Source organism: Lycorma delicatula, chromosome 4 (assembly GCF_047948215.1).
Source record: "Lycorma delicatula isolate Av1 chromosome 4, ASM4794821v1, whole genome shotgun sequence".
Lineage (NCBI taxonomy): Eukaryota > Metazoa > Arthropoda > Insecta > Hemiptera > Fulgoridae > Lycorma > Lycorma delicatula.
In genome coordinates this window covers 211,449,018-211,476,307 of record NC_134458.1, presented here as the reverse complement: position 1 = coordinate 211,476,307, position 27,290 = coordinate 211,449,018, and the positions used below count along the sequence as shown (strand labels likewise).

At 31.1% G+C, this 27,290-nt stretch overlaps 1 protein-coding gene across 3 annotated transcripts in view; it reads left to right on the top strand.

Annotated features, from left to right (window-relative positions):
- The window catches only part of Iml1 (GATOR complex protein Iml1), a 199,049-nt gene that overhangs the window by 38,712 nt on the left and 133,047 nt on the right, over nt 1–27,290 (top strand). For all 3 annotated transcript variants that reach the window (XM_075365142.1, XM_075365139.1, XM_075365140.1), the window contains 8 exons: nt 2,218–2,405; nt 3,738–3,934; nt 9,113–9,177; nt 16,471–16,827; nt 19,383–19,597; nt 19,881–20,075; nt 22,329–22,490; nt 25,071–25,214. In XM_075365142.1, the coding sequence (XP_075221257.1) occupies nt 2,218–2,405; nt 3,738–3,934; nt 9,113–9,177; nt 16,471–16,827; nt 19,383–19,597; nt 19,881–20,075; nt 22,329–22,490; nt 25,071–25,214 (1,523 nt within the window). The remainder of the gene's footprint in view (nt 1–2,217; nt 2,406–3,737; nt 3,935–9,112; nt 9,178–16,470; nt 16,828–19,382; nt 19,598–19,880; nt 20,076–22,328; nt 22,491–25,070; nt 25,215–27,290) is intronic.

Here is a 27,290-nt window from a genome sequence, read left to right as displayed (position 1 = left end):
CTGCTATTGGGATGAAAATCTTTTTTAGCAGGGAATATCCTGTCTTGAACTACATAAAATTAAATGCAAAAATTTCTGTTAATACAAATTAATTTACAAGACAAGTACTCCTGATTTTTACTTTAGTGAAATATACAATTATTAAAAATTTTGATTTTGTTTGTAACTTTGTAAATTGAATTTGATTTCTAAAAATGTAAATGTGTTCTATGCTGTAAGTACAGAAAATAAAACCTAAATATGAGGACTGGCTGAAAGGTAATGCACAATTACTCATAACTCACAAATGAAAAAAAATAGTGAAATAAAAATATATAGCATAAAAATACATTTTATTTTCTGTAAAAACTTACATTAATTTTTCCATAGATTCACCATTTACAGCTACACATTTCTCTCAATGATGAAACATTCTTGTTCCATCAGTGAAGAATGTTGGCGGTCTTTCCTTGATCTATGACCTCATTGGATCCTTCAGGTCAACATTTATGGTGAAATGAATATCTCTCTTAAATTGCAGAAAGAAGTGAAAATCAGAAGGTGCTAGATCTGTTATGGAGGGTGCAGAATAAGTTCAAATCTCACTTTCACAAGATTATAAGAGCCTCAGCAGTTGCACATGATGTGTGTAGCTAAGCTTTAATATCTTGTAGAATTATTGGCTCCTTGGATTGTCAAACATGTCCCCTGAGGCGTTTTAATATCTGTATATTGCAAAGAATTTATAGTCAGCCTGCTTCCACATGTGTTTGGAATCCCAGAACATTATCAAGACATTTTTTTTGTAGAGAGTTACGTTTTGAATTTTATTGATTGTAATGTACCACAGTGCCTGCATTCTATGGTCTGCAATTTTTCTTTTCTGTCATAATAGTGCACCCATGTTTCATCTCCAGACTCATAATGATGCATCTAAGTTTCATCTCCCACCTCATTGTTGAAAAGGAAGTTATTTATTCCATCATGATAATGTTTCAGAAGCAGTTCACAACATTCCTTTCATTGTTCTTTAGTGTGAGTTTGTGTAGCACTCTTTGTGAACAGATTTTATGGTAGCCAGTTGTACAGTAATGTGTTCCTACTCATTCTTTCATTACACCTATCTGGGTGACGATGCTTTGTTGTGTGATGCAACGATTATTTTTAATCAGTTCATCTGCCTCCTTTTATTGCTTCTCATCAGTCACAGAAACCAGTTGACCACTGCAAAGTTCATCCTTAATATTTACACCTACTTCTGATTTGTGATTTTATTGCCTATCTACTCAAAGTACTGTGATCAACAGTTACATTATCATTAACAGATCTAGATAATGATTCTGTGTGTTGTTTTAGATGCATTGACATAGCAGACATACTTGATTCTGTGACAGTAGCGGCTGACTGAAAATGAGAGAGTATGGTTCATGAGTTTTGGAATGTTAGTAGTAGGGGAATGAAACTATAAGATAGCAGCACCTGTTTCTTAATGCAACATTTTGTTACTCTGTTAAGTTACAGTACACATTACATTTCAACCACCCCGTGCAATTTGTTTATGGCTTGTTATAGTTTAGTAGATGTGCGTATATTATGTAAACATATAAATTAAATGATTTCCTCAGACCAAAGATAATATGTAAGCCAATTAATTTGGAATTTGAAATGAGATAAATATTGTTTTTCCTTTAATATTTTAATTGGTTTGATGAATGTTTCTATTCTATGTCATTCTCTTACCTCTTGTAAGAAATGTGTCATGTAAAAGATGTGCGTGGGTGTAAAAGGTACACAATAACTTTTACATTCTGAGTTCAATTCCTTGCTCAATATATTTTAATCTTTATCTTTCTTTACTGTTTTTATCCATTACACTAACTTCTATAACCAAATTTACCAATCTTGGATACCTTAATATATGGTCCACTAGCCTTATCTTTCTTTTAAGAGATTTACCATGCACTTTTCTCTTTATCAACTCATATCTTGTTAAATTAGAAATAAGGAAAAAAAATTATGAATGAAGATAAAATAAAATTTTTATAAAAATTTCTAAAAAAATTCCTTCAGATGAAAGCAATAAATAAATGTAAATGTTGAAATCTGAAGTAGCAAAATTCTGATTATTTCAAAGATTCAAACTATCAAACAGTATTAGTAGTACTCAAGGGAATTTATTGTTTCATTACTATAAGTATTAATGATTTTTTTTTTTGGTGTACATGTGTGTGTGTGTAGAGTTGCTGTTCAGAATGAGCGATATGATGACTGGACACCTGTATTAGTTCAGTTAAGAAAATTATTCATGGAATACCAGCGTACAGTACTGGAGTATCATGAACGTCCTGGAATAATTACCCCAAAACCCATCAATTCAACTGCTGCTCAAGGGAATTTTCTTGAAGTGCTCAACATGTCTCTAAATGGTTTGTAGATTGTTAATTCTCTTTTTTTGTACAGACTGATGTAAAAGTCAGTTTTTACATCTGTGTGCTATAATTGTTTTTAGCATATGAAATAGATTAGGATGCAGCCTAATTTATAAACAGGAAAGCTTTGGTAGTTTTTATTCCAAACTCCCATCAATGTCTGGGTGAAGTTAATTATCTCTTAAAATCACTTTAAAGATGTTGTGTTGGCAGCTATTATATATACAGCTAGTTGTGTTGTAGCATATAAATTTGGGTCATACTAGTTTGGGAACCTGAGACCACCCGATCTATCACACCAGATCAGATAGTCTCAGGTTCATTTCACAGCAAGGATCTAGCATACTTTTTTCCCTATCATACCAAATATCTTTCTCATCAAAATAAATGTGTACCATGTCTGAGGTCATTATAGTAAAAATAAAAACTAATTTTAAGTCTTCAAAGACTTAATGACAATTAACATCTATAGGGACTCCATTTGTTCCTTTTAGTGTGTAGGTATTGATGATATGCCCCTCAGCTATATTAAGCGGGTAGAAGAAGAAACGGGCATATATTTTTGTTTTTGAAACATGAATGTCATACAATGGAAAATTTGGGTCCGTGCTTTATATTCAAAGAGATTAATACTGATTTGAGATTATCAGTAATTCTTTGTATGTAAGAAATGCATCTCCAAAGACAAGATAAATTTGCAATCAAAAATTGGTTAGAACTTTCAGTCAAATTACATTTTTTTGAGTAGCAGCTTTGAAGGAATGATTTTTACCTTAAGGCACCTGTTAATATGCTAACTAAGTTAAAGACAAGAACTTTCTTGTAGAAAAAATAAATGTTCTTATGGAATTTTTATGAGAAACTAGCAATAAACTGAAATCTTCTGAATTTATAAGGATTTTCTCGTTGAGAAAGTCTCTGTAACTCTTACACTAAATATTCATAAAGTAAAATAATAATAATCCGTGCTGAAAAGTTTCTGTTTAATATTTTTGATAAATACAATTTTAATTAAAACAAAAATTAACTGAAATTATCTATTTATCTTCTTATTAAACATTCTTTCAGTCACAATTTAAAAAAAAAAGCTATTTACCAGTTTGTAAAATTATACATTTGATTATTGTATCTTAGGACTGGTTGACTTGAAACTTAAATATCAAGTACTAAATTTTAATAGGGCTTAAAACTTAAGATGAATTTTTATACCAAAGTAAACCATTTTTCTTGCAGTTTTGTGGGCTTTCATTTTGTTTTAGATCATAGCAGTTAAATGTACTTTTTAAGTGTTATGTGCATTATTAATTTTGTCTTTTTTTATGCTTTCAGTATTTGAAAAACATTATTTAGATAGGAGTTTTGATCGTACTGGACAATTGTCAGTTGTTATTACACCTGGTGTAGGTGTATTTGATGTTGATAGAGAATTAACAAATGTCACTAAACAACGCATTATTGACAATGGTGTTGGTTGTGATTTGGTGTGTGTTGGTGAACAACCGCTTCATGCTGTACCATTACTAAAGGTAATTTACTTTCATTATAATAATATAAAAATTTCATTAGTGATTAAAAAAAGAAATTATTAGAAAAAATGTGTTTTTAATATTTTATCTTTAATGTTGTCTCTTTTATATTGGTCATTCTGTATTATCTATAATGTAATAAATGTCTTTATATCTAATCAATTTTCCTAATAGATAAATAAATTGGAATTCTATACTTAAGAAATGTCTTTCAGTCGTTAGGTTATCTTCAGTCTTGATTATGAATTATAACTTATTATAACTTATTGATTATTTATTTACACTGCAGTAATTGGCTAATGCCCAGTAACAGTCACTTATGGATAATAATGAATTTCATGGTGTGAAAAGTACCATTTTGTTTGTTCTTGTTTGGATTGAGGTTTTTTTTGTTTCTCTGAGGTATTTAAATAGAGTTACTATTTTTACTTTATTACTGTTTATGTTTACTTCTTTTGTATTGGTTTTTGGGGCATAATTTCTGTCTTTTCAAATGATATTTTGAGGCCAATTTTATTTGCATTGTTTTGAAGCTCTAATGTCTGTGTTTAAGCTTCATTGATGTTGTTTGCTAGCAGTGCCTAGTAGTCAGTGAAACCAAGGCAGTTTATTTTGATTTTTTGGCCTGTTTTTATTTTTGGGGAGCATTTTTTGAGCCATTCCCTCATTACCATTTCCAGAGCGCAGTTGAGTAGTAGCGGTCAGAGTCCTTAGTGCTGTCCTGTTTTGATCTCAAATTGTTCTGAAAGTTGGCCTCAGAGTTTCATTTTTGACTTAGTGTTGGTGAGGGTCAGTTTTATCATGTTTATTAATTTGGGATGTAGGTCCGAGGATGTACTTAGAATTTTTAGTAGGCATTCTGTGTGGATGCTATCATATACTTTCTTGAAGTTTATAAATGTTATCACCATATTTCTGTTGTAATCCATTATTAGTTTGAGACTTATAATCTGGTCTGGACAGGATTTTACAGGGTGTAAAATCTCCCTGGTGTTCTAGTTCTTTCTCAAGTTGTAAACTGAGAATTATTCTTGAAAGAATTTTATATTTTGTGTGTAGTCAGGGTATTCCTCTGTAGTTAGGGTCTGTTTTGCCACTTTTTTATATAGTGGGTGGATGAGGGCTCTCATCCTATGTTCTGGTAGTTCTGTGATCCAGATTTTGACAAGCTGTTGAAGAAGGGTGATTTCTGCTGTCTTCCTGCATGTTTCCAGATCTCTATAAAGATCTGAACTCTCTTGCCACTTTGTAATTCTTCTTCTCACCCAGTGCTTGGTAGATTTCTTTTATTGTGGGAGGGTTAATGCTTTCCGGTGGTGTTGTTATTGTGGTGCTGGTGCCAAAGTTTAGGAGTTCTGTTACTTCTTTGCAATTTAGGAGTTCGTTAAAATATGTAGCTGGATTTATGCATTGTATTTATTGTTATGGGCCAGATTATGGTTTTTATCTTTCATTAGTATGGTTGGGATTTGTATTTTTTGAGTTGCTTTTTGAAGGTTTTGTGATAGTCCCTCGATTGCGTTTTATTGCATTCTTCTTCTATTGATTTCAATGTGTCTTTATGGTGTCTTTTGTATTTTCAATAGGATTCTGGTGGTTTATTTTCTTTGTTTTACTAGATTTTTTAAGGATTTTTGGGATAGATGTAATAGCCATGTTTGATGTCTCTTCTCCACTGTTTCGTCATATTCACTGTTCCATCATTGATGCTTTTAAGGGCCTTTTTTGGCCAGTTCTGTGATTTGCCTAAGGTTGTTGACTGAGTTTTAGAGTATATGTGTGATTGTTATTTTTTTGGTAATTTTCATTCTTGATTAGTTGGGTAGGGTCTATTTTTCTTTTAGTTTTAGGGGCTTGGTTTTGTTACTTCCTTTGGGGAGTGAATTTAATTTTAATTTTGACTATGTAGTGATCTGAGTCTCTCTTCTCCTTGGAGGACTTTTACATTGTAGATCTCTGTGGTGTTGTTTTTCCATAAAGACATGATCTAGTTGCCATTATCCTTTAGTGTAGTCGCGGTAACCTTTCCAGATTTTGTGTTTTTGAGGTTCCCTCCTGAAATATGTAGATTTCGAGACTAGGTTGTGGTTTCTGCAGAAATTGAAGAGTCTCTGTTTTCATTTGTTCTCTTTTGGGCAGGTAATTTTCTGATGATGTCAAGGTATCTTCTTTCTCTGCCTGGTTGAGCGTTCAAGTCTCTGATTAGTTGTTTTAACATGATTTTTGGGGATGTTATTTATAGTCTGGTCAAGTAGATCCCAGAACTTCTATGATTTTTTATGGTCTTTAGGAGGTTTTTTTTATTATTAGTGGGAACGTGGACATTTACTATAGTGTAGATTTTATTAGATGCTTTTAGGCTGAATGTAAGATTCTTGGGGGATTGTGACTTGAATTCTTGTATGGAGTTTATTATTTTGAGGCTGACCAAAAAACTTGTTCCCAACTGTGGGACATTTTTCATCACTCTTTTCCCAGGTATACCTTTGTAGAACCTATATCCTTGAGATTCCGTGGCATCCTGGTCGGTGCCCTGCAGTCCCATAATCAGAATTTTGTGTTAATCCATTTGGTTGGTTATTATTTTTAGTTTACCATTATGCATGAGTAAGTTTTTACATTGTGTGTGGAAATGTAGGTGATTTGCTTTGGTTTGATTTTGGATTTTGTATTGTTCTTGTTTGTATATGCAGTGTTAGGGCATTCCATTACTTTCGATCCCATGTAATCTTCTAAGTGGCACTGTATCGAGTTCTGCCTTCTCTGAACTCTGGTGTTGCTTGGTTCAGCCGGTGAAGTATTCCTTAAAAGATCTTACATGGTTGACAGTCAACCCTGTGATGGGACTAGGTCCCAAGTTACAACTCTAGGTGTGATCTTGTTAGGTTGTAGTCGAGTATAACTTGATGATAGATGAAGTTGTGAAGTTTGTTTAAATTCATTTCACCAGACAAATTTCTCCTATTTATTCCATATATATCCAGGCACACCTCATGGAGGTGTGATCTGACTTTTGTTAAAGTTGTTATTTTGGAGAAAAGTTAAAACATTTGAACAATTCTATCCTAAACATTATGCCCTATAGTTGTTTTATAATAAGTAATGATAATATTTAGATTATAGCAATAAAGAAGTATTAGAAAAAGATGTGTTGTTAATGCTTTTTTTTTAATGTTAAATCTTTTATATTTCTCCTTCCTATATTATTAACTGCTTATACTCTGCTGTGATATTTCAGCTGTGATCTTGAGGAAGTCTTTCCTATACATATTGTTTACAAGGGAGAATAAGAATAAGTATTGCATTGTGAACAATAATATACAAGGATTTTTCAAAAAGTTTTTTTTATAAACTTTTCAGACATAAAAGTTAACATTACCTCTCTTGAGGAACTCTTTCTTCCTAAAGAGAAAACAGTTTTGATAGTCTTCTTTCAAGGCTACCTGTGGTTAACCTGTAGATTTTTTAAATATCTTATTTTCTCTCAAAGAGAATTTCAGTTTGGGACGTAAGAAGGGGCTTGAGCCTGGTTAGGTGAGTGGATTTCTGAGGAAATACTTTTGCTAGTTTCAGCCAAAAAGTAATGAAACAAGAGCGATGTCTGATTTGGTAGTCATGTTTGTTATGGAAAAAATCTTGTTCCTACTTGATTTATTTTCAATTTTTGTTTTGTAATAACATCGTGAATGATTCTGTCAATATGTTGCACTCTTCTTCCGCTTCGAAAACTGTCGAATGATGATCAGAATTCATGATTTCACAAATGTGTATGTGCCATCAGACATCATTGAGGGCTATCCTCTGTGTGTTACAGGCAATCAGACAGTTGTTGACAACTTAAATCTCTTGGCTTATGCACTAATCACAAAAAATTTGTTTGATTTTTATGGATAAATATTTTCCCAAATTTTAAGCAAAATTTAATGTTGATTCATTGGAGAAGGCCTGTTGTGCCTTCTTTGGTATTCGACGAATGGCTAATCCTGATTGGGGTCTTAATTTTAAGACTGTGAGCATCCTGTATAAGGGCATGTGCAAGGCAATTATGATGTATGCGGCTGTTTGAGCAGATAGGCTAAAATTTAAAAGCTATCGGGACATACTATTATGAGCTCAACACCTTATATTAGTAATGGTAACGGGAGGTTACCATACTATTTCATGGGAGGCAATCTTGGTGATTGCAGGCATGAAACAGATAGATTTAATTTTATGTCAGAAAACCAGCATCTTTATGTTGTTAAGAAGTCAGGTGAATTGACTTCAGAAAAAATTAGTGAGGTAGAACGGCATTGCAATGCTTTATGGCAGGCCAGATGGGATGAGGCAGAGAGTGTGCATTATATGCATGATCTCTTCCCAGTTGTTGGTTTGCAGGATGCCCTTTGTCATTATCAGGTCGACATTAGAACTCTGTTAGAATTGGAAAAACCGGGCCGAATGGATAATCGTTGAAAATTTCATCAGATACCTGGCAAGAGAACAGATTGCCGAGGGAATTTAGGGTTTCGCCTGGTCTTTCCTGTGTTTTGGTTTGTTGTTCTTGTGTTATAAGGTTTGATGTTTTTGTTGTAGTGTTTTGTTTATTTAGTTTTATTTTTATTGTTTTGTGTTATGGTTGCATGTTGGAACTCAACTTCTGACCTATCAGGTAGGTAGTTGTTTGTATTTCTATCAGGTAGGTAGTGTTTTGATTTAAAGAGTTCATTTCCTAGTAGTATACCAATGGGAATATCACATGTGATATTCACAACGGTGCCATCCTGACTGAGGCAAGAACTAGGCTGAGAGATGTCTTTTGCTGAGGTTCTGAAGATGATCTCTGGTAAATACCATAAGGGCTAAGTATGGAGGGGATGGTGTGGCGACCGAAACTGCCACATGGAGGGTCTTCCTCTACAGGGCCAGGATGCTCATGAACATTAGGCATCTGAATTATCTTGAACTCATCCTATCTGGTCATATGCAGCACAAGAAATAATATTACTCACAACCAATGGGATGCTAATCACCAAACATCCCCCACAATACAGCACAACTTATTGGAGAATGGGTGCCAATGATGGTGTTAGCATTCTATTTAGAATTTTTAAGAACTTTTCAAACATTCCTTGTATTATTAATGTATATTTATTTTATGTGCCATGTTTTATTTTTTTTTTATATCTTTTGTTTCAGTTCCATAATAAAGATACATCAATTACTGCTGATGATTATAGTATGCCTCATTGGATTAATTTAAGGTACTTTTTAATTATATATTTATCTACAGAATGGATAAATGTTTCAAATCAGTCAAGTAATTCCTGACAAAAACAAGTTAGATTACGTATCTAAACAGGAATTAGAAAACAATCTTTTTTAATTTTAGAATAGATCCTTTTAACTCACAAAAAAAGTAGATTCATATAAAAATGTGTAGTAAAATTTCTCTTAGGAAGTATTTCACTGTCGTGAAAAAATGGTGGATGAATTATGTTTTTCCCTTATAATTATTTTTATACAATTTATTCCATCCTGTCCCCCCAAAGGGGAACACCTTATGATGTTCCTGGTCGCCACACCACCCCCTCTGTTCCTAACTCTGATGGACTTTACTGGAGGTCGCCTTTTAGACACTCTAAACCTGATAACACATCATATTCTTCAGTTTGACTTCTGTCAGGATGACACCAATGCAAATGCCTTGGCAGATCCACATTGTGCATCTACACGTGTTATTGTCTTTGTATGGTTTCTGTCTTTCAACCACAACCACCTACCATAACTTACAATCCTGAATTATCATATTAACTGATTTGTGGAAGCCCATGCCTTCCTCTAACACCGAAGGTTTCACACAAATACTCTTCCCTTATCTTGCTTCAATTAGAGTGAGCATTTACATCATTCCAGTACAAATGCAAAATTAAAATTTATTCTATATAATTTACAAGTGCTTTCATCTAATTTGTCTTTTATAAAGTTATAAAAGTTCCTTGTTTACAGACAAATTTTTTGGTGTTTATAATTCTGTGATTTGGTATGTAATAATATATTATTAACATCAAATTACAGAATTCATTTTCATTTCTACTTCCTTGTACGAAATAAAGGAAGTATTGTGATTGCGAAAAACATTGGTTTTCAGATTTCAACGGAAATATCCATTTTGACCATCCTTGAATTCATTTTGACTAGTTTTGGCATCACATCTGTACATATGTATCTCACATAACTCAAAAATGATGAGCCACAGGATGTTGAAATTTTGGATTTAGGACTGTTGTAACAACTAGATGTGCACTTCTCCTTTTGTTTGCAATCGACTGAACAAAGTGTCCAAAAGTTCAAAATCCCCAAAAATTAGGATTTTGAACTTTTTCTTAACTGCAGTAATAAGTCCTCATTGAGATCTTTTCAACAAAATATCATAAGTAGTACTTATTTTCATTGGTTCCAGAGTTATAGCCAAATAAAATTTTAATTAATAAAATATTTGGATCTTACAAGGGAAGGCACATCGGTTTGAATCGGACTTCATCTCCTTTTTTTTAATTTAAATACATTAATTTATTAATAATTATTAACCTGTGATTGTAAAAAAAAACTTTTTACAATAAATAATAATTCATTAATAACAATAAAAAAAAATATGAAAAATATCAGAAGTTACTAGTGAAATAAAATTTTATGTACTTTTAAAAATGTGTGTGTGTGTGTGTGTGCGTGCATACGCATGTGTGTAATTTAATAAGCATTATTACTTACTTACATGTATATGTAATAGATTTGGTGAAACATGTGATTATTTAATATTAATTTTTATTTACAATCATATTATTTTTGGATTTTCTAGTTTAATTTCCATTTAATTTTATTTAATTATTCTGGAATTTATGTTTAATTTGATCTACATTAAAGTTAACTACAGAGTGACTGAAAAATAGACCCTTCAAGAACAACACATACACTGAGGCATACATGCCCAATCTTTAATAAATTGCAAAAAATTCTTATCTTTTAGTTCATTACTCCTCTGATATTGTCGGACAATATTCTCCCAAGTAGGAGTTGATCATCGTTTCGTTTATTTGTTATCTGTTGCTAATCATTTAATAACCCTTTGGTTTGTTATAATTCAATTAATTGTGTACTTGTTCTTTAGTTTTCAAATTTTCTCTCTTTATATTCATCATCCTCTCTTAATATTTTTATTCTTTCCTTGGTCTTAATGTTTTCTTCCTCTTTATATTTACCATATTCTCTTAATCTTTTTATTCTTTCTTTGGTTTTAACATTTTCTTTCTCTTTATATTTATCATCTTCTCTTAATTTTTTTATTCTTTCCTTGTTCTTAACATTTTCTTCCTCTTCTTATTCATCTTATTGTTGTTTTTTTGAGGTACATATTTCTTCATGTTATCTTTCTTTTTCCTGTATGATTGTTTCTTTTTCATTTTTTATTATTCACCAAATAATCTAATAATAAAAACTGGATATTTTACACCGTAAGGTCAAAATGAATATTTGTAACCAGTATATAGGAATTCACGAAGATACGAATAATGCTGATCTAGTAATACAAGTAATAAAGGGACTCTTGCTCTATCCTAATATAAGGTGTGGCTATTAAATAACGAGACTAATGCTGTAAAATATTTTATTTTAAATTTATACATATTTAGTTATTATCCCCTTCAATATTCACCCCTCCTCTATCCCTAAAACGTTCCATGTGAATTTTCCATTGTTCGAAACAGTGCTGGAAGTCTTCTTCTGTGAGCTCTTTCATGATGTGCACCGCTTTTTCTTTCACTGCTTCAACAGTTCAAAATCTTGTTCCTTTTAATGCAGATTTAACCTTGGGGAACAGCTAAAAGTCACATGGTGCCAGATCAGGCGAATAAGGTGGATGGTCTAACACTGGGATGTTATACTTGGTTAGAAACTTCTCAACAGACAATGCAGTGTGAGCCGGTGCATTGTCCTGATGAAGAACCCATGACTTGTTCTTCCACAATTCTGGTCGTTTTTTTACTTATTTTTTCATGGAGTTGAGCAAGGACCTCAAGGTAATGATGTTGATTAATAGTTTGACCTTCAGGAACCCAATGAAGGTACACAATCCCATGAATATTGAAAAAAAAAACATCATAATTGCTTTGAATTTTCATTTGCTCAGTGAAGTTGTGGCCTTCCAATGCAATGATTGACACTTAGTTTCTGGATCATAAGTGAAAAACCAAGATTAATGACATGTTACCACTTTTCCAAGAAGTTTGGGTCATTTTCAGTGGCATTCAAAGTGTCAGAACAAACATTTTCACAAGCTTCTTTTTGTTAGATTGTGAGAATTTTAGGCACCATTTTCACACACTTTTTGCATGTTAAAATTTGCCTTACACATTCTCTGTCAATTCCTACAGTTTCAGCAATAGCACGAATAGTTAACCGACAGTCATATCGTATCAGATTACCAATTTTTTTGATATTTTTATCCCTTTTTGATGAGGAAGGGCGACCTAGTGAACATCATCTTCAGCGTCTTCTCAGCTATCTTGGAAATACTTAAACCATCTAAAAGCCTGTGCACATGATAAGTATTCATTACCATATACCTTTTTTAATAAAAGATAAGTTTCAGTAGCAGTTTTTCCAAGTTTCATATGAAATTCATGACAATTCTTTGCTCTTATAAAACACTTATAATTTTTTCGGCAAAACAAAAAACAGATGTTATCCAAACGAAGGCCATGGACAGACCATGTCTACAGAAACCGGAGTGGAAACAATAGAAAGAGAAGGCTTCATGCTACACAACTGTTGGTCGTATGAATTTGGCGCATGCGCAGTTCTTCTGTAGCAGTATTAGTCTCATTATTTAATAGCCACACCTTGTATTTGATGTAAGATTGTTGAATTAATAATTACATAAATATTTGATGTTAATAAAAACTAATATTTCATCAATTGTGTAACTGTCCACTTTATTAAAGAATTGGAGGATCTTATCTAACTTTCAAATGAAATAAGTTTAAATGAAGCACAGCAAAAAATGTGTATATGTAATTAATAGGTGTACAAGGAATTCATGTGGTTTCCACGTCAGATTTTTTGATTTTATAACAGTCTATTAATTTTTTATTTGTTTAATTTGAAAAGTAAAGTATGACTTATGGTTCATAATAACTTCAAAAGCTGTTATAAAACACAACAGACAATTGTACTAACCATTGTTAAATTTAATTTGGTATTCTTGTGAAATCTTAATAATTATGGCTGCCTTTTTTTTTAAATTTGAAGTATGGAAAATGACTGTGTTGCAGGGGAATAGTCTGTGTGACTTTTTTTTAATCTCTCCATAAATCGCATTTGTCAGTAGTTATATTTTGTATAAAAAATAATGAATAGTAATTTATATTTATTATTTTTAATTAATTCTTTTTTATCTTATTGATTATACCTTATAAAATTATTTTATATTAGCAGGAGTATTCAGTTTCACCTAGTTTATGGTCATGCACTCCCATCACGCATAGAAGCAATAAAAATATTTTTTCAAAATAAATTTATGACAAAAAACATTTTACAATTATTACTATGTGATGTGCAAGAGGGACTATTTGAAAATTTTAACAATGGTTGGTTAAATCCTGATATCAGTTACTTTATTAAAACTGGTGATGGTTGGTGTTGCATGAAAAGAGTAAATTAATTGTTAGAAATATTACAAAATGAGATGGGGAACACTTATGGAATCTTTAAGGAGGAAAGGTGTGATCTTCATCATTTATTTTTCTTTTGCTTATAATTTAACAAAAAATACATTTAAAAAAAAGGTTCAGATATGATCAGTTTAAATTTTGTTTACTAAGGAAGATTGGAAACAAATGGCTCTCTGTAGAGAAAGGGGTTCAGAACCTTCCATTTACTTTAAACATAAGCAACATTTTTTTTGGTGGTACGCATTATATAGAATGGTTCATATAGTGTTACCGGTATTTTATGAGCTCATTTTACATGTGAAAATAATGTTCATATAAACATAAAATAAAGTTCATATAATCATGTGTCCTTAAATGTTCTGTTGGTATGTTATGGCTAGCAAAAGATTTCATCCTAATTCCTGGGCAAAGAGTGAAATAAAACCTTACTGAAATTCTACAGAAACCCAAATTAAAAGGTAAAATTGATGTATTTGTATGATTTTTGGCCATACATTCCAAAACACATTCCAGAACCATATCTTGAGCAGGTTTCATAATATCTGATGCAAAACAGAAAAATATGTGTCTAAAAACACATTTTTTGCATATGTAATATAGAAACTTTGCTAAATGATTAATAAATGCATAAAATTTGTTATCAAAACTTGTAGAGAATTTAGTTCTGAGAGAAATGATGTGAAGTAGCACAATAAAAACAAATATAAGTTCAAGAAAATAGATTTTATTACTAACACTTGTCATATGAAAACGTTTAGACATTATCAGCTACAGAAAATGAAGTTAACATTAAGTTGATACAATGTGAAAAGAATGAAAATGTAAATTGATACATTTAATAAAGTTTACAGTAAATTTTAAAAATCTGTGCTTCTACTTCAGTATATTTGGCTGCATGTTTTGGATTGCTAGCATTGATCTCTGCAATTCTGCACAACTTTCTTTAATTTTTGCAGTGGCATCTGTTCTATGAGCAACCAATCCTTCATGCCTATGAACTTTTCTTGTATACACAAACTTTTCATACAACCCCACATCCAAAAATCTAATGGTGTTAGATAGATGATCTTGGTGGCTAGGAGTGTGGCCCACCACAGCCAATCCTCGCTCTGGAAATTGCTAGAGTGAAGATTTAACTATGCTGAAAAGGCACATGAGAAGTGGGGAGAAACGCCATCATGCTGAAAGTACATGTGGTATCTTGATGCTAGTGGAGCATCTTCTAATAACAGTGACAATTATTCCTTGAGGGATCCCAAGTAATGTTGGAATTTAGATGTTCTGGAAGAATGAATGGTCTGATTAGCTGACTGTAAACTAAAAAGCAGTGATTGTGAACTAAATCAGTGATCAGTGTTAGAAATTATGTTCTACTGCCGTGTGTGGATTGACTTTTGCCCAAGTGTGTTTGTTGCAGAGGATGCTGTCCCAAGTAAACTGAGCCTCATCAGTAAATAAAATGAACATGTGCAATCGGCGGGTGATATTCAACCAGTTGCAATATTGAAATTGAAGAGAAGGATCTCTTGGTTGAAGATTTTGTACTCATTGGTTATGGTAAGGATACAGCTTGTTGTGAAGTGTCCTCTACACCATAGTCTGGGAAACTCCAAACTGCCGGCAAAAGCATCATGTACTAACCCCTGGACTGCAGTGAGTATCCTCTATAATGGTTTCATCAATATATCACTATCATGATGGGCAGATTGGTCACAATGAGTACTAATGCTGAGAATTGTACCCATTTCATAGTGTATGGCTTGTTCCACCAATTGTTTAAGGATTTGGAACTCTGCAGTTAGGAAAACATCTTTGATGTTATGCAGCAATTGCATTTCTATCACACACCCTCAAAGATAAATACCATGTTGGCATATTCCATCGTTGTAAATAACAAGGGCATTGCTGCAGTATTACATCAATTAAAACACACACACACAATTAAACTACATTGTACTGGCAGCAATTCACAGAAGTAATGTAGAACATCCAGTGCATTGATGATATGACATAAAATGCATTGTTAACAAGCTGATTTTTATGTTACCAACTTAGGAAATAATTTCTCAAATTTTCAATTTGACAGTGAATTCGAGAAAGTTATGTTGTCTGAATAACATTAGTATTGTTTTTTTTTAATTTAATTTTTATCTTGAATACAATACTATCTTTTTGTATCATTGCACTCTATAATAAAGCAAACATGCTTTGTAAGTGTAATCATTTAATTTTCATATGTTAAATGTGAGTAATAAGATCAAATCTCTTAAACTCATATTTGTTTTTTATTGGGCTATTTTACATCAATTTTCTCAGAATTAAATTCTCTACAAGTTTTTATAATAAATTTTATGCATTTATTAGGCATTTAAAAAAGTTTTTGTATTGCAAACGTAAAAGATTGTGTTTTAGACAATATATTTTTTTGTTTTACATGAAATATGAAAACTACTGGTGATATGGTTCTAAAATCTGTTTTATTCAATTTGTCAGGTCAAAAACCATAAGAAACTATCAAGTTTGCCCCCCAATTTGAGTTCCTAAAATTTCAGTATGGTTTTATTTCACTCTTTACTCAGGAATCAGAGCGAAATCTTTGGCTACTGCAACTTGCTAACGGAGCATTTTCAGACCCATGTTTATATGAACTCTTTTAATTATCTTTGTTAGTAGAATAAAGCTCAGGAGAAAGCTCAGGAAGTGCCAGTAACACTATGTGAATCACACTGTAGTTAGTTTTGTTGTAATTTTTTTCTAGTTATATCTGTATTTGTGGATAATTTAAAACAAATGTAACAATTTATTTACTCATAATCTTTTTTTTTGCAGTTTTTACTCTACCAATAAGAAAGTAGCTTATTCTAGTTTTGTCCCACGTATTAAATTACCACCAAGAAGAAACAAACAGATTTCTAGTACACCTCCAACTAGTATTTCAAATATTTGTTCTAACCCATCTGCTGCAAACAATAATAATTCCAGTGGGCATTCTAATAATTCCAGTAGTACAAGCAATAGTAATAGTAGTAGTAGCAGTAGTAATATTGATAATAATACTAATACTACAACGGGTCAACAAAAATCAAAATCATTGTGCGAAGATGATTCTCCATTAGATTCAGCTGCTTTTGATTATGATGCATATGACGCCCAAGTATTTACTATGCCTTCAGTACACACTTCAAGGTAAGATTAGAATAAAAAAAAGATTATATCTGTTATTAATTTTGTGAAGTTATATTTGATTGTGATACATTAGTAGTTTTTACTATGACATAGTTGTGAGATGGAACAGTTTAATTCCTGGAATTCACCCTTAAAAAACACACATTCAGAACTGTAAGTAAGTAACTACTATTGCTTTCAGAATATCCTGATTTAAATGGTGTTTGCATTTACAGTAACAAACAGAAATCTTTTTTTCAGAATATTTTTGATGTCTCTAAATTTTAGAGCACCCAGAAAGCCTCCGATTTTTTTAAAATAATGGTCAAGTTGGTTGAATAAGCAGGATGACTTTTGGTAATTAGTTTTTTGGCCAGAATATCTCTGTTGTTAAATTTTTAAAAATATTCATACATTCATTACTGACAAAAATTTGAAACAAGCTTCAATAAAAAGTGTAGTTTAGAAATTGTGTTAAAAATGTTTGCCACAGTTTTGGTCTTGGATAAGAAACATTCCAAAAAAAATTCATCTTTTACAACATAGATAGTATTTGATATTCAAGCAGCAGTTACAAGATCTCTTTACAAGCCTGTGAGACATTAAGCCAATAAATAAAATTTCAGCTCATATGGCTGAAAGAAAAATGCTGAAATTCTACCTGTACTGACTGGAGGTTTTCCATAAACTATTTACAGTTTACAGTGGTAAAAGGTTTGTTGACTACTGTTGAAGAACTTGATTTTAGGCAACATTGGCATTCTAAATTTCATGTTTAACGGATAACTTAAAATAATTCCCGATTTTCCCATTTTTAAATTGCCAAGGTAGACATTCAATAATTGTAGTGCCTTAGGTAGAAAGCAATAAAAAATCCAAACTTTCATTTATTGACATGGTTTTTGTTTGTTTTATTCAACATTTTTTACTTTATTTGCTCTAAATCAACATTTAAGTGAAATAATTCTCTGAAATAAAATGCGCATAAAAAAGTAGTTATGTTTCAGTTTGAACTAAGATAAACTTCTGAGAGTGTTATCTGGTAATAATTTAGCTATTATGTGAAAAATCAAGAGAAACCTAAACATCTTTCATTTAATATTATTTTAAATAAAAACCCCTTAACTTTTATGTTATGATTAAACTATTCCATGAAAGTGGCAATAATTTTATGGCTATTAGACGTGAACAGTTTGAAGTTGTTTTAATGCTGTTTTAATATCTATCAGAATGATGCACTGTAATTAAAATCTGGGTGCAGAATTTTTAAGAACTGGTTCATGTAAACAAGAAGCTTGAACACAAAGGATTGGGTGGTATGGTGACCGGTAACGTGACAAAGTGGGTGTCTGCCCCCTACGGGGTTGGGATGTACACAAAGGATTGTATATTCAATAAAAAAACATAGATCTCATAAGAGCTACAAAGCCCCTAATGATCTAGCTGTTTAATTCATTTTCACTTGACTTCTATTAAGGAATGATTTACAAATGAATCTGATTAAAATTTTAGTGCAAGAGTTAAATGGATGGGATTGCATGCGAAAATGGTGGCATTTTGCTGCTAATTTTTGAATTTTAAAATGTTCACAATATGCTAGTGAATGACGAAGCACATTTCCATGTATGCAGGTATGTGAATAAAAAAAACTTTTGATATATGATAACAAACATTCCTAATGAAATGTATCAAGAACGACTGGATATTGGCAAATTTTGTTGTATGGTATACCATACAATCTTCTCAAATAATTTGCGAGGAAGATTGTAAGAATGCTACTGCTACAGTTTCATTAAAGCAGTATGATAGACTTATTGAAGAATTCTTGTCTGATAAAACAACAGAGAAACCTGAAATCAATCCAGACAAATGGGCTCAACAGACTGGAGTAATCAAATCTTGTAGCTAGGTAATTAGTGATTTACAGTTTTAACAATTTTATTCAGATCATTCTATATGTAGACATGAAATGGTATTCCTTGGTCCATGAAATCACTGGATCTCATTAAATGCAATCTTTTCTTGTGGGGTTATTTAAAGCAAGGTGTTCTGGAATCCATCCCCATGAAATGTTGGAGATCTCAAAGATAACATTTGTTTACCACATTTCCTAAGAATATGTTATGTCGTTTGATTAAAACCATAAACTTTTAACTTGAAAAATGTGTTAATTGAAATGGTGGCTACTAAAAGATGTAATAGTTCAGAATTTAAAAATTCATAAGGTAAAGTTCAGACTTCAGTTAGTCCTGCCTTATCTTTATCTACAGGATAAGCATTTATTCTATTTCTTGATAATACACTAATCCATGAAAAAGCATTGGTTTTTATTAATTAGTTCGCCTGTAAGTCATTCCCTAGGTTTATTTAATTTACATTTATTAGTTTTCAAAATTCTTACAATTTACCTATTTCATATAACCAGTAATTATTATCAGAAAAAGTCTGAATGAATGTATTTGTTCTACACATAAATTATGTTTCTGCTATGATTTATTTATTTCTAGAAATTATCTAGAAAATAGTATTTTGTATGGTCTTATTTTTATAATTTAATTAAATCTATATGTTTTCAGTCTTAATAGATTTTCTAGATTAACCAAGAAAACTAGTGTCTCATCAGCCTTAGATACTGGTAATAGTAATAAAATAATGAAACGTAAAATGTCAGATCCGGATATACATCATTCTCAATCATCTGATCGGCTTAGTGGTGATTCATCACCTATTATTGGGACTAGTCATACTGCTGCTATAAATATACCACTTTCTGCCGAGTCACCTCCAGAATGTAAGAATTTTTTATTAAAAGTAACTTAGCATAATACTTAGTTTAGAAAGCACTTCCATTATCATTTTTAAATAAATAACTGATCTAAGAGATCTTACACCAGTTTATTTAAAATAAAACTACATGCCTTTTTTTTTGAGAAACAATTTTTCTCTGTTGTTAAATTTTTAAATACTAATTAAAAATAATAAAATGTCCTGAATTTTCTGCATCCCATTTAACAGGGATAAAAAATAGATATTCAGTTAATTTTTATTAAGAACATACTTTTTATGTGTTTTAGTGAAATCAACAGATTTGGTCGATGGTCCGGTATTATCACGAACTGTTGCTGGAAGCGTTGGTTCACCAAGTACTCACTTATCATCACCACCAACACCTCGACCTGGTAGAGCACTTATTAATCCTTTTGATCCATCACATATTACTATTAAATTAACTTCAAATAGACGTCGTTGGACTCATATTTTTCCGAAAGGTATGCCTTTTGTTTGTTTTTGTTTATTATATTTTCTATTAAACTGTTTTAATCTATTATTGACTGCACCCCTTCCATATTCATTTTCCTTATGGTTATGAGAGTAATACTGATAAATAACAAAGCCTGAAAAGCTCTCTTTCCTCTAACGTTTCCCTTATTGTTAACATAGAAGCTGCTGCTGTGGATGAACATATCCCTTTTGGTTCCCCTTTCCATTACCCTAGAATACCTTGTATCTCGAGAAGAGATCAAGGTAGAGAACTAAAAATTGGATATAAGGGTTGCTCAAACATAAACCAGAATTTGTCTACACAGCTTTATTGATATTAGATAAAATTACAAATAAATTACCTTATCTTTTTTTCATAGTCTCCTTCAACAGAAATATATCTTTCCACCAGGCAAGTAGTTTCCTGATCCCCTCATCAAAAAACAAGATGGCTGCCCCAGTAATCAATTGTGCACAGAATGTTGAACTGGAGCATTATCTTAGAATCTTTCCCCTCTTAAAGCTTCTTTCACCAAATAAAACATATAGAAGTCACAGGTGACAAGTCTAGACTGTACGGTGGGTTTTCAAGAGGTGTTCAATGAATTTAAACGATTTTATCATGAGTCTGAGTTGCTGTATGTGACCGTATGTTGTGGAGAATGAGAACTTAGTGAATCGGTTGCCAGTGTCGTTTGTTGCATTAATTAGCACTGCCATAATCCAATGACTGGTAGCAGTATTCTGCATTTACTGTCCTTCATTCATGCAGGAAATCAATCAGCAGCACATCTTTTGAGTCCAAAACACAATTACCAGAACTTTTTCAGCTGACAATAGTTTCTTGATCTTGATCGGTGCCCCCTCCCCACTTTTCTGCCACACCATTCTCATTCTTTCTGCCACGTTTTATTGCAGATCACAGTACGATTCACCTTTTTCCTTAAAGCAATTCAGAAGCCGTTGACAGATGGCTTTCTGAAAATTTTTCTTTGCCTTAATGAATAGATGTGGAATTCCCCTTGCTGACACTTTTCTGTATCCAAGAGTGTCTGTCAACATTGTATGCACACTCCCAACACTTACACCCACTTTTGATACAATTTCAGTGACAGTTATGCGATGGTCACCTTTCACAAGTTACAAACAGCCTGCATGTTGTCATTGATGCTGGTCCGCAGATGATGTTTGTGACTTTAGTTTTCTACTGCATCATGGCCACTTCAAAATATTTTGGCCCAATCAAACACTTGAGTTTTTGACAGGTATCATCTCTGAACTGTGCCTGGAGTCTAGTCAAAATTTCAGAGGATTTGACACCTTTGTTGGTGAGAAATCGGATTAGAATTCATTGCCCAGCAGATGACAATACCACCTGTTCTAACATTCTGCTGTGATACGAGAATGTGACCTACGGGCATGGCTTGCCAGTGGCTCCCCTCCACACATATCCAACTAACTACCTGCAGTGCCCCACCATATTCACTGCTCTTCCTCAGTCCATGCAGCAAATTTATATTTGAGTGACCCTTGTATATTATAAAGTGCATAGTCTGTTATTTTATGTTGGAAAATGAGATCAAAAACTGTATTAAGTTGTCATCCAAGAGGAAAAATTCATAACTTCACCCTTAAAGGGTTAGGACCTTGATCTATGTCTTAAAACCTTCCCTGAGAAAACTCGAATGTATCCTGAAAATCTGAAAGCAATCGGTCAGTCGGTTCTTGTGTAATGTTATGTTAAGTTGATAGAACTGCCATAAACTTTCACATTTATATATCAGATTCTCTCTTCTTAATATTCACAAGAAATAATAATATAACTTGAAGATGGTGGGTATTATAATAAAGATAAGGTGGCCAGAATCCCTTAGAAATTATTTGATCTCCGAAAACTTCTTGCAGTAACCTCATGGATTGCCTGCTGTATGCGCAGTCTTATTGAATCCAAGCATTATAAAATAAATTAAAATTAACTAACATAAAATTAAATTCAACTGAATAAAATTTATTAAAAAGTCAAAATAAGCACTATAAAATTTATTCTATTTGACATTTGATGTCGATTATTTTAAAAACTATCAAGTTTGGTGGAAAGTCCAACTGGGGGCATTAGGTTATTTTTGGTCTTCTATTAGAATATAAAATTTGTTTATATGAATTTCATATTAGCATTATGCATGCATGCACATGCCCCCCCTCACACACACACACACACATACAATTTTTTTAATAGTATAGATTTTTGATTTTTATTATAGGTCCAACAGGAGTACTAATTCAGCAACATCATTATCAAGCTGTGCCTTCTTGTAGTAGTTCTAATGATATGATGAATAATAATAGTAGTAACAAACATTCAAGTACAGCTGGACATCCTCATAAAATATTAAGATCGGCATCACAAACTGCATTCCATGACCGTAAGTAATCATTTTCTGTGTTATTAATTACTATTATATATTTTGTATTTTGTAAATTTTTATATCAATAACTGTTTGTGTACAGTTTTTCTGCAGCCAGTATTTTGAAAAATAGTGCTGGAATTTGTTGTTTCCACCACATGTTGGACACGTTGTTATTGATTTATTTTTTTAACTTAGTTATAATTTTATATAAAATAAATTTCTTACGTGTTACAAGTTTTTTTTTCTTAATGAAAATAACCTTGATTCAAATATGCTTTGTACAGACTTTTTGTCATTTAATATTAATGTCATATACCAGTTCTGAAGAATATATACACTATTATAAATTTCATGATTATATTTGCATTGTTCTTCATTCTATATCTTTCATTTATTTATATACTTTTTTGGAATTAGTGATAATACATGAATGTGAGTTTTAGGCAATTTATATAAATATATATATTATACTCTTTACTTCACGTATGTCTGCATAAAAAATGATACAATGGAGTTTATGTGATTAAAAAACATTTTTTGTGGTTAAGCAAAACTTACTTAAAAGGACACGAAAGAAAAATTAATTATTTTTATATTCTTTAAATGTTGAAATATTAATGGTTTATAAGTTAAGTTATTTGTAATCAGTTGTTTTTACTTGGTGCTAACTTCACAAACTCAAAATTTTATTAAAGATTGGAAAAATATTTTTTAATCTTTAGTTCATTTTTAAGGTCAGTTTTATTATATTTTTAAGTTTATTTAAAATTGTTTATTTTAACTTAAAATGTGCTCAAAATAAGTCTACATTTAAAAAAACCATCAGCAAGAAATGTTTTAAGTTAAAAAATTGCTGCTTGATAAAAATAAGAAAAGGAATACATAGAAATGACAAATATACTAATGAGCAAAATATGGACTAAAGAAAACCCAGATAAAAATAAGAGGCACTTGTAGTATGATATTGTAAGATGTTGGAAAGTAGACAGATAGGTAGAGTATAAAATAAATTTGAATAGAAGGAAATGTACAGGGTCAAAATAGTTAAGAAAGAAAACATAAGGTGAGAGCTTAGGAAGTGGTATGTAGGTTAAGGCTAAAAGATTGGCATATAATAGAAAAGAATGAATAGTATATCAAATCACTGAAATGGGTGATGAAAACAATTAAAATAAATTTCTTCTATACAGAAAAAAGTAATTGTCATAAAAGATGTGAAGTGTTAAATTTAAAAAATATTACTAGTAATTTGACTTAAAGTTATATGAATGATTAATATTTGGTAATGTAACCAGTTTTAGAATTGCATCATCATCACTGGTAATCTCTCTTCAAAGTTTTCTTGGCTTTGGATTTCAGTAACTACCCTGGAACTTTGCTCAAGAATCAGCTCTCATCATATCACATTGCTTACCCAAATCTGTCACTATGTCTTTTCAATTTGTCTGTAATCTATCCTGCTCAGTGTTTGAGGGTCAATAAGATGACCTCCGGTGAAGCCCATCAGGGCTAGAAATGGAGGGAGTGGAGTGGCAACCAGAATCATCATAAGGTGGGTGTCTTCCCCTTAGGGGGTCAGGATGTCCTCATATAAATTTATTATAATCATGGTATCTGTTCCATTCTATCCATGTATTCAAACCACTACAGTTTTCTGTCTAAACCGTCTAGACCCAACTTTTTTCTCTCAGTTCATCATGCTTTACTTTTTTCTCATCATCTTTTCTGAAATATTTTTGTTGAGCCTTATTGCCCAGACTGCTCCCTGCTTTCAGTATATTTTGTTCCATTCTCTGTGTTTTATAAACTAATCTTTTATGAGAGTTTTTTATTTTTGACATTCTAGAATAAAAATTTGAGGTTAAGCAAGATTACTGTATTTGAATATTTGTATAATTCTTTTCTTCATTCAGTCTATGTGCTGTCAAGATATTAGTTGATCTCTAATCTCTCTTATTATTTTGTTTCTATTCCATGTACATATTTTTGCCACTGCAATTGTATCAATCTTCCCTTATGTGAAAATAAAATACAACCAGTTTTTTCTCTTCCTTTAATGAATCTCAATGTATTTAGCAACTGCTTAGTTTTATTCATCTTTTTCACTATTGTCTCATTCCTCAGTATGTCAGTTCAATCAGTTATTTTTTTCTTTATACAGTTTTTAAAATTTATCTTTTTAATCTTCTACATTTTAACCCAATCAAGAAGATTTTCTGATTGCACATAAAGTTTTTTCTATATACTTCGCATTAATCCTCTGTATAATAGTTTCTTCTTTATAAAAAAAAGTGCATGGAAAATATTTTTTTTCCGTAATAGGACATTGGATAAATATAAAATAAATGTATTACAAGTATATCTTATTTTTTCTCTACTTAGTGAATTGTATCAGTACAGAGTATTTATCTTTATTCTTAACATCATAATGAGTTAATTGTATTGAAATCTAACTTCCACATTGTGAGTATACTAACAATAAATCTTGAAATGTTTACTGACTGATAAAAGAAAATATAAAATAGTAAGGTTGTTAGTGTAATATTAATATATTATATATTTTTCTAAATGCGATTAATTATTTCTTTTCACTAGATTCTCGGATGAAGTCACGTCCAAGTGTCCTTACAATATCTGGGGCATCACCACTTACTTCTTACCCACCTAGTCGGAAAATTCCTATGACATTATTATGGGGTGCAACTGGTGAACAAGAATGGACTCCTGCTTTAACTACTGGTAAGTATTTTAAAATAAGTAGGCATCGGTAGTAAATGTGTAGTGATAAATATTTTTTTTTTACTAATGTGTAGTTATTTTGATTATTACATAGTTTTTAATTAGTTTTTATTAATTGAATTGTTGGTAATTATTGTAATTAGTTCTTTATAATACCAAAAATTATAAATGTAAATATCAGGTTAAAATAACATCAAATTTTTTTTAATTAGTGAAATATGCTTCTACAAGCTTTTTGGAGCTGTGGTGCACTACTTAGTCAGACTGAAATGGAGCTTTGCAAAATTATTATTTCATACCATATCATTTTCACCCACAATTTTCATTTCATATAATTTTATACCCACATATAGGTCCATATCTAAATTAAATAATTAAACATGAAAATTTGAACTGTGTTGAAGAATTTATCTTGCTCAACCTTTGAATACTGATTCTGTATTATATTTAAACATTTTAACTTTATATAAAATTATGTGTCTATGGTAGTGCCAAAATAACAAACTATACAAAATAATAATTACCATAAAATTTTGTTATTTAATATTCTAGAAGAGAGGGAAAAGTATAAGAATATGTAAGTATAAAAGTTAAAATTGGGTTTTCAGCATAGTGAGCAATGGGAGTTTAAATATTATTACCAGTGATTAAATTATTTCATTACTTATTGACCCTTTTAGTGCCAAAATCCAGTTTTATTGGTGCCAAAAATGTGTGTATCAGATACCGATGTGCTGTTTAAAGGACATCAGCATTAGAGATGCTTAAAATGTGAAATATAATGTTTTTATGAAGGAATAGAAAATAAAATGCATTTACTTGGATTTCTATTGTTTCTATGGAGTAAATTATACGATTATCTCAGCCCTATCAAAGTTGGTACTATTGATGAGTTTTCAAAGAGTAATCCATTTTTTATTTTTACAAATAAACATGTGAAAATTTGGATGCTTATCAAGAATAGAATTACCTTTCATGTTGTATATAAATTTTTGTGATATATGGTTTTTTATTTTACCATTATCAGTAACAAAGATGAAATTTGAAAAAAGCATATGTAAATATTTTTTTATTTTTTATTGAATGTTATGTTTCTTGGTTTAATAAGTAAATAAAAAAAATCATTGAATATAAATTAAGATATAGTTGATAAAAAACAAAATTAATAAATTAATTAGCAAAAATTATATCTACTTTTGGCAACCCCCTTTAATGTATGTACAGCACTTTTGCTATAGACATTTGGATAAACGTCTGGCACTGAAAGGGTTAAAGTAGTTTTTCATTTAACTATAGTTTGGATAACTAAGAAACATTAGCTTTTAAAAATGTTATGATGATAACAAAGGTTTTCATTATTTTTCCACACTTCTTTATGTAAATCTAAAAATATAAATTAGAAATAGTAACATAGTAGCAAAAAGAAGTCACTAACATATTTAAGCTACCTTGTATGTAGAACTAACTGGTCATGGTCCATTCAGTTGGTTTTGCTTACTAGGCTCAATTAGTATATAGTTCACTGGAAAAATTCACTTTAAAATAATTCTGATATTCAGTTGGAAGCTGTGCTATTGAGAAGAGTAACTACATTAAAATTTTAACTCAAATTAAACTTACTGTTTTTCAGAAAATTTATTATACAATAGTTAATTTGTATTGAAATTTTAAAATAGTAAATGACTTTGTTTAAAATTATAACTCATTCTGTCTCATTGTATTCTATCAATTTTTACAGGTTGTGTATTTAAATTTTAATGTCACCAGTTCTCTCTTGTCACCAATATTCAACTTTCTGACCAGAAAAATTTAATCTGTAGCACAGTTACAGAATTAAGCTCAAGAGTTAACAGATTATCATATAAATCATTTCTTAACACATGCTTTATAAATACATTAAGAATTTATATTTTGTTTTTTTTCTTATTGAATTGAGATAGCTTGCTTATAATGCAATGTTTTACACAAAAGATGATTAATTTCTTATTTATCACAGTTTGTCCCAGTCTTTTATAAGATTTTGATGTTTATAAAGCATTGAATTACATGAAACATCAGTCAGGGTTGCTTTCTATG